General features: G+C 38.4%; 2 protein-coding genes across 2 annotated transcripts; both read left to right on the plus strand.

The window, feature by feature from the left end:
- The first annotated feature begins 631 nt into the window (after positions 1-631).
- LOC5517927 lies at positions 632-7,150 on the plus strand. The gene is made up of 6 exons (XM_001637804.3): positions 632-1,548; positions 4,346-4,440; positions 4,836-4,992; positions 5,141-5,204; positions 5,712-5,992; positions 6,697-7,150. The coding sequence occupies exons 1-6, from the start codon at positions 1,006-1,008 to the stop codon at positions 7,096-7,098; spliced, it is 1,542 nt and encodes a 513-aa protein (XP_001637854.1). The 5' UTR covers positions 632-1,005; the 3' UTR covers positions 7,099-7,150.
- A 1,157-nt stretch (positions 7,151-8,307) lies between these two features.
- Positions 8,308-15,500, plus strand: LOC5517928 (probable Bax inhibitor 1). The gene is made up of 10 exons (XM_001637805.3): positions 8,308-8,479; positions 9,429-9,537; positions 10,377-10,467; positions 11,386-11,415; positions 11,714-11,762; positions 12,248-12,345; positions 12,976-13,055; positions 13,834-13,934; positions 14,406-14,478; positions 15,212-15,500. Exons 1-10 carry the CDS (start codon positions 8,418-8,420, stop codon positions 15,233-15,235), a joined length of 717 nt encoding a protein of 238 aa, XP_001637855.1. The 5' UTR covers positions 8,308-8,417; the 3' UTR covers positions 15,236-15,500.
- Positions 15,501-15,942: the final 442 nt, after the last annotated feature.

Genomic DNA, 15,942 nt, shown 5'->3' on the forward strand with positions numbered 1-15,942 from the left:
GAAACCTTTGTTTTGTTAGTTTACAGAGAAAGAAGTTCTTTTTTTTTTAATTTTGATAAAGTAAAAACGCTTGTAGCATATTGTATTATTTTTTCTCCAACCTGAAAATATTTTAATCGTTTTAGGGACAATTAGACATTGCATAAAATAGAAAAAACAGTGACTGTGCTAATTGAACATTGTTGAATAAAAGATCGCGAAAACGGTTTTCGGGGTATATACCACCTGTTTTTACTCGTCGACAATCCACATTACTGCCGCACAAGGGATTTGCATATTATAACCAGGCATTATTTGTTATTGGACAATGAAACGTAAACAGAGTAAAAATGAGCTAAAACTATAAGAATAAATTATTGAAAAATTGATCGGTTTTATTGCTATTTTTTCAAGTACATTTCTGTAATACAAAAAAGGTACTTGACCAAGTTTGTTGTTTCCAAGGTTTTTAAGCTAGTACATCATCTGCCAAAGAAACCAAGCAACGTACTAACTAAAAACTAAACTAAAAACTAACTTAAAAAATCATTTAAAACAGGATGTGTAGTGACGTCTAAAGCGGTCTTGGAAAAGTCGATACCTGATAAAAAATCTAATGAATTATTCAATATAATTTTTGTGTGGACTTTTATGTTATGTTTGTTTTTGTCAGCCGTGTGCTAAAAAAGAAATGTTTTCGTTGCCTCCCTTCATGTTGAGTTGATGCGCGCCACGGTATGACATCCGAACTGGCTAACCAATTATAGGCCTTCCTTGCCGTTCTTCACCACAAGACGGTATGATATTGAGTCACGCCTAGAGTAGCCATGCTACGGCTGTACACCTGTCAGCATTCAAGAAATCAATCAGAACTTGATCTGGATTTTTAGAAGTTGCACTGCTAACTGCTCTAACTGGTTCCGCGCCTTAGTAGGTAATTAGGTTTCCAAAAATCTGTTAACTTGGATTTAGCAGTATTTAGTGCGTCTCCAAACTGGGAATTGGCAATTTGAAGGACCTTCCGAAATGTTCGTGAAGCGAGCGAGCTGTATTACGTTTTTTTCTGTCTTCGTAATTCTCAATTTGTTGGTTGAAGTTTCATCTAATAATGAATCCGTAACCAACCCGCCAATTCCTCCAGTTTGCAATAAAAGTCGATTTACGATATGCTGGAGAAGCAACCCGCCGTACATCTTCAGAGATAAAAACACGACCAAAGTCACTGGCATCCTACCCGAGATTTTACAAGACATGTTGAATCGATGCAAGTGCCCAAACAACGAGCTGATTTTTACTCATCAAGTACAGAGCGAAAAAGGCTTGCAAAACTGTACAACGATGGATGATGTGAGCTTTGTTATGCCGTTTCGCCCGTACAGGGAAGGTGACACGCGAGAAAGAAGATATTTGACGTTCGTAGAATCCCCCGGAATTGTGCTGGTTGTGAATCGAAATGCACTTACAGACCAAGCAAAGTCAAAAGTTTTAAAGGAAGTTCTCCAAGTATGGACTGTAGCTGTTTTGATCATCATGCTAGCTGCCATATTTGGAATTGTCGTCTGGTTTTTGGTAAGTCAATTATCCTCATCGATACATCCATCGCTGAAAAAGAATACGCACCTTTACTCAGGAAACATAGTTGAAAATGTTTTAACTCACTAAATTGTAACCAGGTGATTTGAATAAAGCGCAAGTCGTTGATCGTCAAGACCTATAGCATACATTAGGCATAGGCCATAATTACCGATGGTCCAATTATATAACATCAAGAAAAATAATGCAAAGCCCGACCATCACTTCATTTCCCCTTATTTCGTCGCAAAAACCTAATCTAATCATCGGAGATTCCAAAATGTGAACAATGCCGTGTTCTTTCTATCCAAATATTATTCGTATTACTCCTTATTCGTATTAATGTAATTGATCTAATACTAAAAATTTTTAGTATTCAGCGTCTCTGTAGCATTTGTTTTGCCCCACACGGTAAGTCTCATTTTGTTTAAAAAATGCTTCACATTTTTAATCAATTTGATAATTGTGAGCGTGTGTGCAAGGCGGACCAGCTGCAAACTTACCGTCGTCGACTGAAACTCTTGTCGAACCTTTTTTCTTTTCCAAAAAGTAAAAAAAAGCAGTTTCAATATTTAAAAATACGTACGCGAAAATTTTATATGTAAGCCTCTTCCGTTTTTTAGGAAAGAATATGTGTTTTGTTGATTTCAAACAAACCAGTTTACTCTTTTTTATGCTTATTTACTTCCCCGTACGTGAAAAAACATGTTCTATTGCGGTTTAGGTTTGTATTTTATGACGAGGTGCTTCATTTTCACTAAATGTACATTGAGTAATCGAAAACGTTAATCGGAGGAAGAAGAGAGACACCACCGCAATATATCTTACACAATAGCATGAAGCGAATTTTTATTAGCATTGACTGAGTTTTCGCCAGTAATTTAAACAGCTGAGTTTTTATATTGTTTGTACTTTTTTTTTAGCGAAAACATACTTCTCTAAAATCATAGACTAAAGTGGAAGATTTTCACCATAAAAAAACGTGTTTTCTTAGTTAGAATAACTTGGAGGAATTTTAAATATTTAAAAAAAAAATTAAAGAGGGTGAGGTCCTTCTGAGGAAATTGCTCCTGTTATTTGACAGAACATCCTTGACTCCGGACACGTTTCCAAACTTGTTTTAACTTCCTACTTCCTCTTCTTGTCTTTTTTCCAATAAAGTACACGCACAAATTAAGGAGATGCGGTCTAACGTTGATACACTTTGGCGAACGAGGAATATAATGTGCGATGTGCGTACAAAGTTTTCCTAAAGATTTTCCAAAGATAGTACAACTTTGACAATGAATAATTATGATCCCAGCGAATTAATAACAAATATTCTGCTATGCGATCGTATATTTTTTTTCATCCAATAAACTGTCACGAGAGAAAAACCGCAATTAATAAATTTCCTCTACCAAAAATGTATTAATATGTATAAACATATTCTATAAATGTTCTGCGGACTACTGTATTGCTTTATCCTGTCGTACCATGGCAGGGTCTTGCTGTAGGTAAATTTAAATTACCTTCCATCTCGTGCAAAACCGTTGTATTCTATAAAATTCCGAACCCCAAAGAGCAGAAGAGGCGGAAACAGGAAAAAAAACATTGGCAAGATTTTGACATCTGCTTGACACATCTAGAATTCAATACAATTCAAAGCGATTGAAAAATTTTAAACTGGAGTGATCTTATGATATGTTTATTATCTTTCCCAGCCTTCAGGGGTGTAGAGTGGTGGAAACCATATCTTCCAGCCGAGTTCCTAATGTTATTTACCTAGCTAGTTTGCGACTTGATGCAATCAGCAGTTACTTAGTAAATACCGTCTTAGCGTGATATATGAATTAAAGTATTTTAGGAAATCAGACTTATCTTATCACGCCAATAGAAAATAATTCAAACTTAAAAGATGGAAAATTCAAGAGATAAGAGACTTAGTGCTTTCCTGTCTGTCTGTAACTGTCTAGTTCTCTACATGATATTGTGTGTGTCTAAAAAGCAGGTGTAGCGCAGTAGCCTTTGTGCACAGTTCAAAGCAATTTGATCTAAGATTGCCGATAAGGAAGGAGATGGTAGTCACTGTACGTGGGTACAGTCATCAAAACGAGCGCCCTTCTTTGTAGATGTAAACGAAATGGCACAGGCATTAAAACTAAAATAGACAACCAACGACCATTAATTTTGTATCGAGTATAAAAAGCCCCTTTTTTCTCATTAAAACGATTTTGACAGTGTTATTTGGGTTACCACCTGGATCAATGAACAGTGTCAATACCATCTACCAGTCGGATATATTCTTTTAGCTGTATTCAATTTTTGTTAGTCTGCTTTTAGCCCATTTCACACTGAATAAATAAATGAGGGAAAATCACTTCTAACTGTCATCGAATTTTTCTCAGGATTCACGGTATCGTTACAAAGTCTCAATAGCACCAGACAGCTCGTCTAAAAACTTAGTACATGCGAATGAAATTGATAACACTGTGTACAACGGCTAAACTCGAGCTCCCAATTCTATTATGTGAAAAGATCTATCCCCAACCCCATGAAGGAAATCTAAAATTCTCTATTTTACATACAATGACCGTTTTTGGTCAAATCTGGGGGGGTAAGGGGGGGGGGGGGGGGTAATTTCTTTGGGAGTTTAGGAGGGGGGAGGCTTTATACATTCCCTCATTGAACGGCGGGCATGGATCTGATCTTATCTGGAGTAACACGCATTCCTCAGATCTCATACAAAGTCTCTGATCTGAGGTATACTATTTTTAGTAAGTGTATAACACATTTTAGTATTATTGGTTCCTAGGACATGCGAAAGAACCCAGAGGAGTTCCCGAGGTCCGTCTATCCTGGCCTATTTGATGGCCTGTGGTGGGCCTTCGTTACCCTGACAACTGTCGGGTAAGACACAGTAGGATCTACACTGATTGGTAGTTGCGATCAGAAAGCCATTTTACTGATAAATTGCATGTCTCTTGCATATTCAAACAACTTAAAGGGATGTGTTATTTGTTATGCGCTCCTTATTTGTGTATGGAAGTTTTCCGTTGGATAAATGCTAAGTTTCGAAAGTTCTTTTATTCTGTCAAATATACCAGGAAAATGATAAAAAAGAAAAAAAAAGATTTATTCGGGATTCTTCGCTCCGTCCGCAGATTCTTGAGTTAATCGGCAGAGCCTCTTCAAAGAAGAAACTATTATATCTCAGAACAAAATTAGCACTTGCGACTTTATTTTCTATCCCCATTATCCGTTGCTGAAAAACAAAAAGACTAAAAAAATGTCTCTTTTGACAGCTATGGCGACAAAGCACCAAAGTTCCTTTTGGCTAGATTATTCTCGGTTGTCTGGATGTTTGTTGGCTTGGTGATGGTATCGCTCTTGACGGCTACCATGACAACCGCTCTTACCTCTGGTAGGATTGAGAACTACGATAACATTGTAGGAAATACAGTAAGTGTTTTTAGCACATTGCTTTAAAATGGAACTTTTTCTTTTTGCTTTTTGAAATTAGTGCCCTGTTACTACCTGATAATCAGATAGGCTATCCTCTCTATTACCCAAAAGTAATAATAGCTTATTTTTTTTCTAAATTGCCCAGATCGGAGTACTTGAAGACAGCGCAGCATCGCAAGAAGCTTTCAGAAAAGGGGCGAACCGCAAAAGTAGGCAGAGAGACTTTTTCTAGTCTGCTTGCAGGTGTATTTTCTTTATGTCCGCCATCTTGTTTTATACTGGCGCGCAAGTTAGGACGAGAGAGAGAGAGAGGGGTGGGGGGGGGGGGGGGGGGGTGAAAACGAGACAACAAAAGTGAACATAAGAATAAACTCCTTGTCTCCATTTCCTTGGTTTTCTCCTCCCTCTAGATGTTTCATATTTAACCCTTTCGAACGTGAGAATAACATCCTTGTCTCTATTTCCTTGGTTTTCTCCTCACTCTAGATGTTTCATATTTAACCCTTTCCCTTCAAAAGATTCGGTCTTGATAAAGTAACATTTCATGTGCGTTTAAATTAAAGCGTGCGAGAGGTGCTGAAAGTCGAGACAGTAGTTGTGCTAAAAAATAGCTTTTTCAAAAACCTCCTCTTGTCAAACTATACTTAAATGCTTAGATAAAGGTGGGTTTCCAGATGGGCTTTCGCGACTCATTCGTATTGTTTAATCATCCACAGAGTACAGTGATCTCGACTCGTTGTATAATGCTCTGGAAGGGAGTAAAGTGGATGGAGTTATGGTTGACACGTACATGGCGAGCTACGCACAGTACCATTTTAACATGGCAGGACTATTTAAGGCGAATTCCTTTGGCTTCTTATACAAGCACGGTGTGTTGGTTGGAGGAGAGCAGATGTCTGGTTTGCTGCCCGAGTGCATTGCTGGCCAGATAGATAGTAAACCGCGATTTGCTGACGATATCATCGATAAGTACGTGAGAGGCAGCAATCTGATTACGGTAGGTCCAGTAGCCTTTGCTCACCCTCACACGGATGCTAGAGTATTGTCTATTGATGGTAGGCCCTATACAGTACTCTCCGAGTGTATTCTAGTTAAAGAACAGCATTCTTCTTCTAATTGAAGAAGTCAGCGTCAAATCTATACTTACGCACCCCTCTCTCTCTCTCCTTAGAAAAATTTGGCTACGCCTCTGAGAAAAGATGATGACACGTATTATAAACTTGCTAGGAAAAGTTATTCACTAATAGTTCGTACTACCAGGCAGAATAGCCAAAAGAACAATTTATATCAATTACATAAGTCCTATGAGAAAAAAAATGATATTGCTAGGGGTGATAGGGGTGAATTCTCTTAAGATTACGGGGTACAGCCAATAAGATTACCTTAAAAATTTAGCATCAGTGCGATTTCTCTTATTTCGCGATGTTGAAAAAATATCTGCGAAATCAAAGTGACGCAAAAATGAGTTCCGCGAGAATGATTATAAAGTTTATTCTCAAGAATGGAGAAGACAAGCATAAACAAAGCTGGTGTCCTTGTACGATCCTAGCATAGGGATTGCTAAGAGGTTTGCGAAGAGCCCCCCCCCCCCCCCCCCCCCCCCCGCGTGGGGCTATTATAGATTTTGTTCAGAAGTTCACTTTTAACATAATGACCCACAAAAGTGTGTGCGTTCCCTGATTTGTTCATTTATTTCCTTAGGAGGAGGAAAGAAAAGGAAAAGATTTTCAAACAGACTTCAACATTTTTGAAAAGGACTCTGCTATATTCCAAGATGGCCTTCGCATTTTTGGCGCGACCTTAGCCTTTCTCGTCGTGCTGGCAATCGTCTGGGAAATCATTTATCGCAAGAGAAAAAGGAGAAGTAAAAATCTTACGAAGTATGAAGATGGTGAACTTGCCATGGCTTCACACAACAAACGCCTCAGCCCCGCAGAGATCCATGAAATGATGGCGAGACTTGAGGATCTGGAGAAAATTCTTGGAGATCTTAGCGAGTTTCGTACCATATACCGCAGACTCAGAGGAGACATAATGGCTCAAAACGAACATGAGGTCCAAGGGGCTCAAAGTGGACTAAAAAATGGTGCCTTTGTAGCTTAGAAACATAAAAGACCTAAATACATGAACCAAATTAAAACACCATCTAAGTTTAGGTCCCTGTTTAACTCATTAAACGGTTTTTTTTCTTTGGGGAGGGGGTTGTAAGGGAAAAAATTGTCAACTTTTTAAATGCCAAACGGCGGACGTCTGGAAGGTCTGCGTTATATCGCGATAGCTCGATTGTATCGGCTTTATCTCAAGCCCAAAAATGTTCTCAGTCCAGGTATATTGCAGCTTGGGATATTTTCAGAGGTGTAAAAAACACTGCGAACCGTCGTCTTCTCGAATAACGACGTTCAACTAAAGGCCCCGTCTCTCATCACACATCACTAAACTGTATTTGGGACGTAAAATAACCGCTGCTCCTACAAAAACGTGTTATTCATTTCATGTACTTCGCTGAAGGTAAAGAACATGCAATCCCGCTTTTTCTTGATGCTCGATATTTTACCGATTAATTTTTTTTTATTATGAAAATATACGCTGTCTCTACTTGCATGGCTTCCGGTAAAGGAGGAAAAAAACTAGATGCACGGCTGTCCCCAGTTTTTTCGATTTTTAGCCTAAATAACAAGTTTCTGGCTTTAAAACACTTCCACCATTATTTAGAACATATTAGGGTATGTTTCGCGGACGACATTATGGGCCACGGGGATTCGTTCTCTTACATCATGGTCTTTTGACTTTCTCTAGGGAAGGTGCTCGAATTTGGAACGAGATGCCAGCCTTGCTAAAAAGTAAGCCAGAAACATTATTCAAGACAAAACTTCATTATGCGCTCAAAATTTTATTGAATCATGATTACTATTTGTGGACAGTTCACAAATATGTAAGGCAATCAAACTCTTGCACTAAAATAGATTTAAATACACTTCGTGTTCTAACAAAGATCAGTTATCCTTCTATATGCTTTTCTTATTGAAATGGCTACTCCTCACTTTCTTCATTCTCGCATACTTGTTTTGTTACTATGCTTTTCTGCATTTTGTGTTTGTGCTTTTATGTTCGTATCTCGTAACTGATCCGCCATGATTAGTCCCAGACTACCTGCGGATCAGTGACTGTATTTAAAGTAATAAAATGAAATATAATAAATTTGACTTGACTTGAATCAATTTTTTTTTCACCAAAAAACCGAAGAGGTTCCGAAGCACCTACGACCAATCTCCGAAAGCCAATGAGTGCACCCCACGTCTTGTGAGGCCTGGCTCCCTTCCCCGCGAGATCGTTGACATCATCGTTTCACGGTAAAGTTATTTTTCTCGGGCGTAATCAGTCTCTTGTGAGTCAGCTACAACAGTTTGATTACAAATATCGCCATGGACTCACTCTTTGGCAACAGAAGAATCTCACTGAGCGCTTTGAAGGATTTTTCGAAACTGTAAGTCCCCTTCCAGGCGCTTTAATTTATGGGTGTCGTTCACAGCGGTTACTAACAGCTCTTCGCGTTCTATGTCGCGTTCTGTTTATTTCATGTGTGCAGTTTCACTTTCGTTCTTGTTTTGCTTCTCTGCTAATAATCACTGTACACATCTTCAACACGAAATTTAAGGCCTTTTTCGGTCTTGTCGACCCTTTGATGAGGCTTCTTTGCCGTATAGCTTGAGCTGTTCTCGCCTGCCTGTTCATCGAATCTACCACAACGGTTGCAACAACCACAAACAGACGCACTCCCAATGACGAATACAAATACCTCGAAACATTCGAATTCATTCATAATTAGTTTATTTACAGCCATGCAACCGTCGAAAAACGAAGGCTGGTTAAAATATGAGTTCCCATAAGTTTTTAACAGCTGTTATTTGCCATGTCGCTGTATCTTATTTTTATTTCTAGGTTAGGTACGTTTGATTCTACATAACAGACGTCTTGAAGTTTTTTTTCATACGTTATTTATACGAAACGAGTACCATTTGAACCAATACAGGATCATATAATTTATTTTTGTTGGCCTTAAAACATACTAGATCTCATATCAAATAGAATTTGTGTTTTACTTTCACAATTTTGATAACGACAAATTCGATTCATGCAGCTTGGAGAAATGACGTGACCGAAGCAATGTACGCGAAATATTGCAGCATCATATAAGTACAAGCTTAATCATAACAGAAATTCGGTAGCTTTTTTTAGTTAATGAGATCCAGTGATGTTTGTGCATAACTCAAAGTTAAGTAGACACTTTTTATTTGAATGCACATGTGCACATGTCAAAAATTAATTTAATTTTTCAGTTTGACTCAATAGAATTGAAATGGTTGCCTATAGATTTAAGATTTAATTTTCATCTTACATGTACTATCGGTGATATGCTTGTATTTGTTGTACAGTGACAATCCAACCCGTCACCATCTGAAGAATGTGTACTCATGTTTGGCGGCATCCATGATGGCAGCTGCTGTTGGCAGCTCTGTCCATCTTTTTACCTCTATCCTAAAGGTGGGAGAATGATCTTTTGCTAATTGCAGGCCTTTAGCCAGGAGTTTGAGCAGGAAGGGGGGTCATTTACTCATTTAGCGGACCATTTTCTCTTAAGTAGCTTGTCCTTGCTTGCAATGGTACTCAGTTTTCCTTTATTAGTGCCAACATTCCAACCTGAAACCCCCCCCCCCCCCCTGGCTGTAGGCCTGGATTACCTGCATAGTTTCACATTGAAAATCATATCTTATTTATTGTATTATTGGCTAAGGACACATACAATACTGTGCAAGCATAACCAGCCCACCTGCTATCAAACGGCTTGCCCAATTAAACAGAAAATAGGCATGTTGAAGGATTGGCTGATTGGGGGACCGCAGTCATAGATATCATATGGAAAAAGCATTGTATATGAAGATTATCTAATAAGAAATGACCCACTTTTTGGCCGCCAAGGGGGGTGGGGGGTGTGTGCACCTGAAAATGGCTGTAAAGCCAGAGAGTGACTCAAAAATAAAATCCTTCAATGAAAATAAACCCTTTCTGACATTACATACATACCTTGCTGTTTTGAGCAAATGCAGTAATGATTACTTGTAGTTTTATAAAAATGTCATACAATACATTGTTGTTATAAGCAAATGCCGCAATAATTGCTTGTAGTTTTATAAAAATGTCATACAATACATTGTTGTTATAAGCAAATGCTGCAATGATTGCTTGTAGTTGTATAAAAATGTCATACATACAATATATTGTAGTTGCTGCAACGATTGCTTGTCGTTTTATAAAAATGTCATACAAAAAATGTATTGTTAAAAGCAAATACAGCTACAATTGCTTGTCACTGTTTTTGGCAGGGTGGCTTCCTATCTGGCATTGCTTCCCTTGGCTTGTTGATTGCACTTGCTGTTACCCCAAACAATGGCAAGAACCAGAGCAAAAGATTTGGTAATTATGAATCTTACCACTAGCAGCAATTTTAATTTAGATAGCACAATTTAAGTTGTAATGTGACTTGCGTACGACACCTCTACAACTTGAGTCATAGAGTGTAAATCAGGACAAGACATGTTGTAGGCAGGTCACATATGACTTAAGGTAATTCCCTTAGAATAGTTCTACAACCCAGAATTTTTTTAAACTTGGCATAAACAATATTGAAGTTAAGGGCTTTCAAAAAATGTAATAAAAAAAATGGGGGTACCGACCTCGTTTTCACAACAGAGGGGCGTAGTTTTGACGCATTTTACTGATCGCGCAAGGAAAAATCCCAACTCTTAGTTTTCGAAAAGAGTGCCTATAGTCTTTAGAAAATTAAATTCTGTTTGTCGAGCTGCCAAAATCGGATCTCCTAAACAATAACCCGTAGTAGCTAATGTTCAAAACAAATCACATTTTAAGAGATCGCACTAAAAGACATTGTTTTCGCCACTATTCATACTGTAAAAAGCGCCATTTTGAAGTATTTTTACGGCTTTTAAGAAAAATAACAAAAGTTCTACAACCCAACTTTTTTTCTTCTTTCAGTATATAATTTTTACGTATATATTTAACTATTTGAGCAAATAAAAAATGGGGGTAACCAACTTTGTTTTTCTGTCAAAGCAATTTTAAGTAAAAAACGCGCGCCTTTTGCTGTGTTTTCTTGTACAACTGTGGCGCGCGCACACTTAATACCGGAAAAGTCGAACAAACAGCGCGTGCCACTATGCGCAGAAGGGGTGCGCAGTGCAATTCAAGGGAATTGCCTTAAAATGCAGTGCAAAAAGAGAGGGGGATAGCGTATGCTACAATATATGCTGCATTATCGTAACTTAAATTCACCTATTACAAATTGATAAATGATTTCAATTTGTTTGATTACAGGTATTCTGATGGGATTTGCACTTTGCTGTGGTGAGTGTTAGCATAACAAAGCATACAGTATGTTGTATGCAGTTTTTTTGTTTGATGAGGCATTTTTCATTTGTCAAGGGAAATGGAGGGGGCAGAAAAGGGTGGGGCTTTGGGCCATATTTTCATAGATTATGAGAAAATGACCAGTAGGGGTGTGGCTATGTCCCCAAATTTTCTTTTAATTAAAATGTTTTTGTATCATTCCCCCCCCCCCCTTCCCAAATATTTTGAGGCCCATTACAGCTCTGGTTGGTAAAGGTCTCTGAAGATTTCACATGGACATCTCATTGTGTTGCAGGTCTAAGTCTTGGGCCCCTGATGGACCTGGTCATTGAGGTTGATCCCAGGTACCGAACACATTCACTGTGATGTTGCTATTTGAAGAGCACAATATGAGATTGAATGGAGCTGCTGATGCAAAGACCCATTTTCTCTATTGAGATATTATTTTACCATGATTTTCAACATTCTATGAGCTCTTATAAGGAAATGACCTGTAGGGGCATGGCTGTGCCCCCCATTGTTTTCTTAATGTTTCTGTATCGTGTTCTCCCCCCCCCCCCCCCCCAATAATTCGAAGCTTGCTACGGCCATGCTCACCAATGATTTCCAACAGCTGAATCGCCTCCTGGCTTCCATCATTCAAACTCTTTGTTACAAATGGTTTCCAATCACTCCAATTCAGTGCAAGGCACTTCCCAATCGAAATTTACCTCTGTTAGTTGACAGAGACCAGAGACCAGGTAGTTTAACAGTTGCAAATTGTTGACTAGAGTTCACAGAATTTTTATAAATAATCCTGTTTTACTGACGATATTTATTACTTTTGCAGCATTGTTGTGACTGCTTTCTTTGCGACTGTGATGATCTTTGCCTGCTTCACCGTCAGTGCTCTGTGGGCTGAGCAGCGAAGTGTGCTATATCTTGGTGGTAAGTCCATTTCTGGTGGTGTTGACTATCTATATTGACTGCTCCATATTTCCAATGAAAAAAAGGAAGAAGTTATTAGGCATTTTGTGCATGCAACGTTTTCTTCTTCAAGGTATTCAGAATGTAGGAACCCTATTTTTACTTGTTAATGTAGACAGCTTACACAGGCCTCGAAATATTAGTATATCACCATCAAACATCACAAACTCTATGGTAGTCTGTGCATGTGTTATTTTTAAACGCTAGCTTAATTGTATGATATTAATTGATTAAATGAGTAAATTCTGCTTTTGAATAAGCATCATCCTTCTATAAACAAACTGATTTGGATGACAAATTCTGAACAATTAAATACAGCTTAAACCTGTGATTTTAAAAGTGTCAAATCTTTCTTGAAATCCCATAGTATTACAACATCACACACAAATAAATGAGTAGAACCCTTGTAGTTCTTTTGTTCCAACTTTCAATGGATTTTGAAGATATCATCTCACATAATAAAGAATATATATTTCTACCATTATGCTTAAATCCTATCAACTTGTGTCTCCCTCCCCTCCCTGGCTGTTTAAAATGAGAGGCAACAATAGCGGAGTTTTCTTCACCTTCTTGTCCTACTGTATTTACCAGGCACCTTGGCGTCCGGTCTCTCCATTCTTCTGCTCTTGGGATTTGTGAATATTTTTGTCGGCTCCTTCTTTATCTATCAGGTAAGGTGTGGTTTGGGTTAGGGCTCTTGTGTCTTCCCCCCTCTGTTCTGCTATGAGCAACTGGCAGTAGCGGATCTAGGGGGAGGGTTTAGGGGGTTTAACCCCCCCTTTGGGCTGCCAGAAAGCCAAATGTAACAAAAAAAAATCCCGCTCCCCCCATTTGTCACTGAGCCCCCCTTTAGCAAAAAGCTAGCTCCGCCCCTGGATGGATAGTAGCTAAAAATGTATGTAAAATGTATTCATTGCTAGCTTTCAAGGGGGTTAATATTATAAAAAAATATTTTTTGTCAATTACTAGATGGATAAAAGTTTTCCTTTCTAATATTGCTAAAACAATTAAATACTGAAGTACCCCAATACAGCCATCTTTCTCTCTTTTGTTCTAGTTACAGAACAATGGCAGTATTTTGATATTTGATGGACAACATTAATGGTTTAAGCAACACATAATTAAGTGTGACTGTTGATAAGGCATCTAGTTGCTTAATGTCTTTTTGGCTTCCTAATCACATGATACCTATACAAAAGTTCTAATGTTGGTTGTGATATTTTTATTGTAGCTTTATATGTATGGTCAAAAAACCATGTTGGTTTTCATATCTTTAATATAAAGCTTAGTTTGTATGGTGGCCTTTGCTCTTCTTGGGTTTCCTAATTACATGTTTTTTGTTATTTCTTTATTATAGCTTTATTGGTATGGTTGTCTCTTGCTGGTTTCCTTAACATAAGATACCTATATTCGAAAGTCCTTATGTTGGTTATCGTATCTTTATTATAGCTTCATTTGTATGGTGGTCTCTTGCTGTTCTGTGGATTTGTCATGTACGACACTCAGCTGATTGTGGAGAAGCACCGTAACGGGGACAAGGATTTTATTTGGTACGTATTGAAGTCTCTGGCAAATCAATTTTAAAGAGTGATTTTTTTTCTGTGAATACAATGATTCCTAGAGTTTTTCCTTACTTAGTCTTAAATGGACTTTGTAAGCTGCTATTTTGTCATCTTAGCAACCATAGAAGTTGTTTAGTCCGCAATAAATTGTAAACAACAAAAGAGGACCCCCAACATAAGCATGACAGCAAGCAAATTTAAGTCTGATAGGGTAGCCTTAAAGCCCATAGCCAGAATTTTATAGAGGTGGTCTTGTTTACCCATTTAGCGGCCCTGTTTCCCTCACTTATACTGATTCAATTCATGGCTCCCGCTACTTGATTTTCTTTATTTGAGCAGCTTCTCTAACCAAACTAATATTGGCTCCTTTTCCTGCTACAGCCCCCTGTCACAGTCGTCTGCTGCCTGATGTGTCTTGTCATCCTATTTATTTATCTTTATATTTTATTTTTTTGATAGGCATTCAGTGGACCTGTTTTTGGACTTCATTAACATTTTCCGCCGCATCATGATCATCCTTGCACAGAACAAGGTAAATTGCACATCTGATAGATCCCGCACTCACAGTCAACTCGTCCAACTTACAGCTCCAAGTTAAATCAGTATGCTGCTTGTGAGTTAATTCATCACACAATAAGAGAGACCAAAAAAATTTACTGCGAGGTTGATTCAACCTTGAGGGGGATAAGACTGACTACAAAACATATTGGACCATGTATGTTCAATTAATTTAGCTCTAGGTATAAAGTAGGCATGGTTATAGGCAAATGTATCCATTGATAATGAACTGGTGTCTTGATAAATTTTTAATACTATTTTTTTCCTTGAAGTGGTGGTAAAATAAACCCCTGGGGAGGACGCCCTTTACTCGGCCAAGTTACATAATTTGCGTAACCGCGTAATCTGAGTCCCTCCACTAAGGTGGAGAGGACTGTGGCGGCACCCACCAAAGGTTTTAGCGCCCGCTTCCTCTTTTGGTTTCTTTGGCACACGAAATAATCTAACGAGTGCGACCTCGTCCCTCTGCCTCGCCCCTCTGCTGTTCGCGTACACGTCGGTACTACGAGCCTCGTTTTGCTTTTATACATCAGTGGAAGTTATTACTTGCCTGGGAAGACCTACATGGGGAGCTGCCAAGATTTGCTGATGGGGGTGGGGAGGTGATTAGAAAGATACGAGTACATACCCACAACAAACTGCATGTCTGAACTCCCGTCACATGATGTGCGAAAACATTTTCTCATGTTGTATGTTGTTTATTTTAGGAGTCAAAGAAGAAGAGAAATTGAATGGATTGAGAGAAGGTTTAAGGAGTGAGCTACTTTTAAGTTTAAAGAGAACACGTGCGATGAAGGCATTGCATAAAATTCATAAACTGAGATGTGCATAGGTCATTATAATTTGATTTTATATGTTTGTTTGGCATTATCGTTAGTTTAGTACAGAAGAACGCCGAGCTGTGTTAGTGGCTTACAACTATTATACCAATGTTGTATTGAATAAACTGTATATCGTTTTGTGACTTGTTATACTAAATATAAATACCTAAAAGGAGTTCTGTCTGGTTTAATGCGTTTGAAATACCTAACTGAAATACCTAAGCTGTTACACTAGATATTTTCGCATGCGAATCATGGCGTTTCAAGAGGCTCACTAACTGTGTCAGTCTAACAGCTTTAAATTATTTTTTTTTACAGCGGACTCATTTTATGCGCTTTTTTCGTTTTTCCCCCTGCTTCTTTAAGATTAATTGCTTGATAATGCAATGCTGGCTCTCTTTGCACTTCGTGGGTATGGTTTCTAAGATTAAACGGCGTGCCAGGGTCGCATTTTCGTGCCGCTCTAGAAAAGTTCGACAGATAATTCGACGTTAGCACGCTGTTTATTGCGCACGAAATTGAATTAATGAGGAGGTCGCACCAACTTTCTGGGGCGAGTGGGCTAGTCGGATAATGCGACTATGGTACGGCGGGGAATTAAACGGTGCTCCAAGGTC

This window comes from Nematostella vectensis, chromosome 2 (genome assembly GCF_932526225.1).
Source record: "Nematostella vectensis chromosome 2, jaNemVect1.1, whole genome shotgun sequence".
NCBI classification, from domain to species: domain Eukaryota; kingdom Metazoa; phylum Cnidaria; class Anthozoa; order Actiniaria; family Edwardsiidae; genus Nematostella; species Nematostella vectensis.

Bases quoted from the DNA above. Each gene is read 5' to 3' on its own strand.
- LOC5517927 (XM_001637804.3), top strand. From the start codon at position 1,006: ATGTTCGTGAAGCGAGCGAGCTGTATTACGTTTTTTTCTGTCTTCGTA. The intron at 4,993-5,140 runs GTAAGTGTTTTT...TAAATTGCCCAG, and splicing joins ATAACATTGTAGGAAATACA to ATCGGAGTACTTGAAGACAG. The intron at 5,993-6,696 runs GTAGGTCCAGTA...TTATTTCCTTAG, and splicing joins GAGGCAGCAATCTGATTACG to GAGGAGGAAAGAAAAGGAAA.
- LOC5517928 (XM_001637805.3), top strand. From the start codon at position 8,418: ATGGACTCACTCTTTGGCAACAGAAGAATCTCACTGAGCGCTTTGAAG. The intron at 12,346-12,975 runs GTAAGTCCATTT...TGTATTTACCAG, and splicing joins AAGTGTGCTATATCTTGGTG to GCACCTTGGCGTCCGGTCTC. The intron at 14,479-15,211 runs GTAAATTGCACA...TGTTTATTTTAG, and splicing joins TCATCCTTGCACAGAACAAG to GAGTCAAAGAAGAAGAGAAA.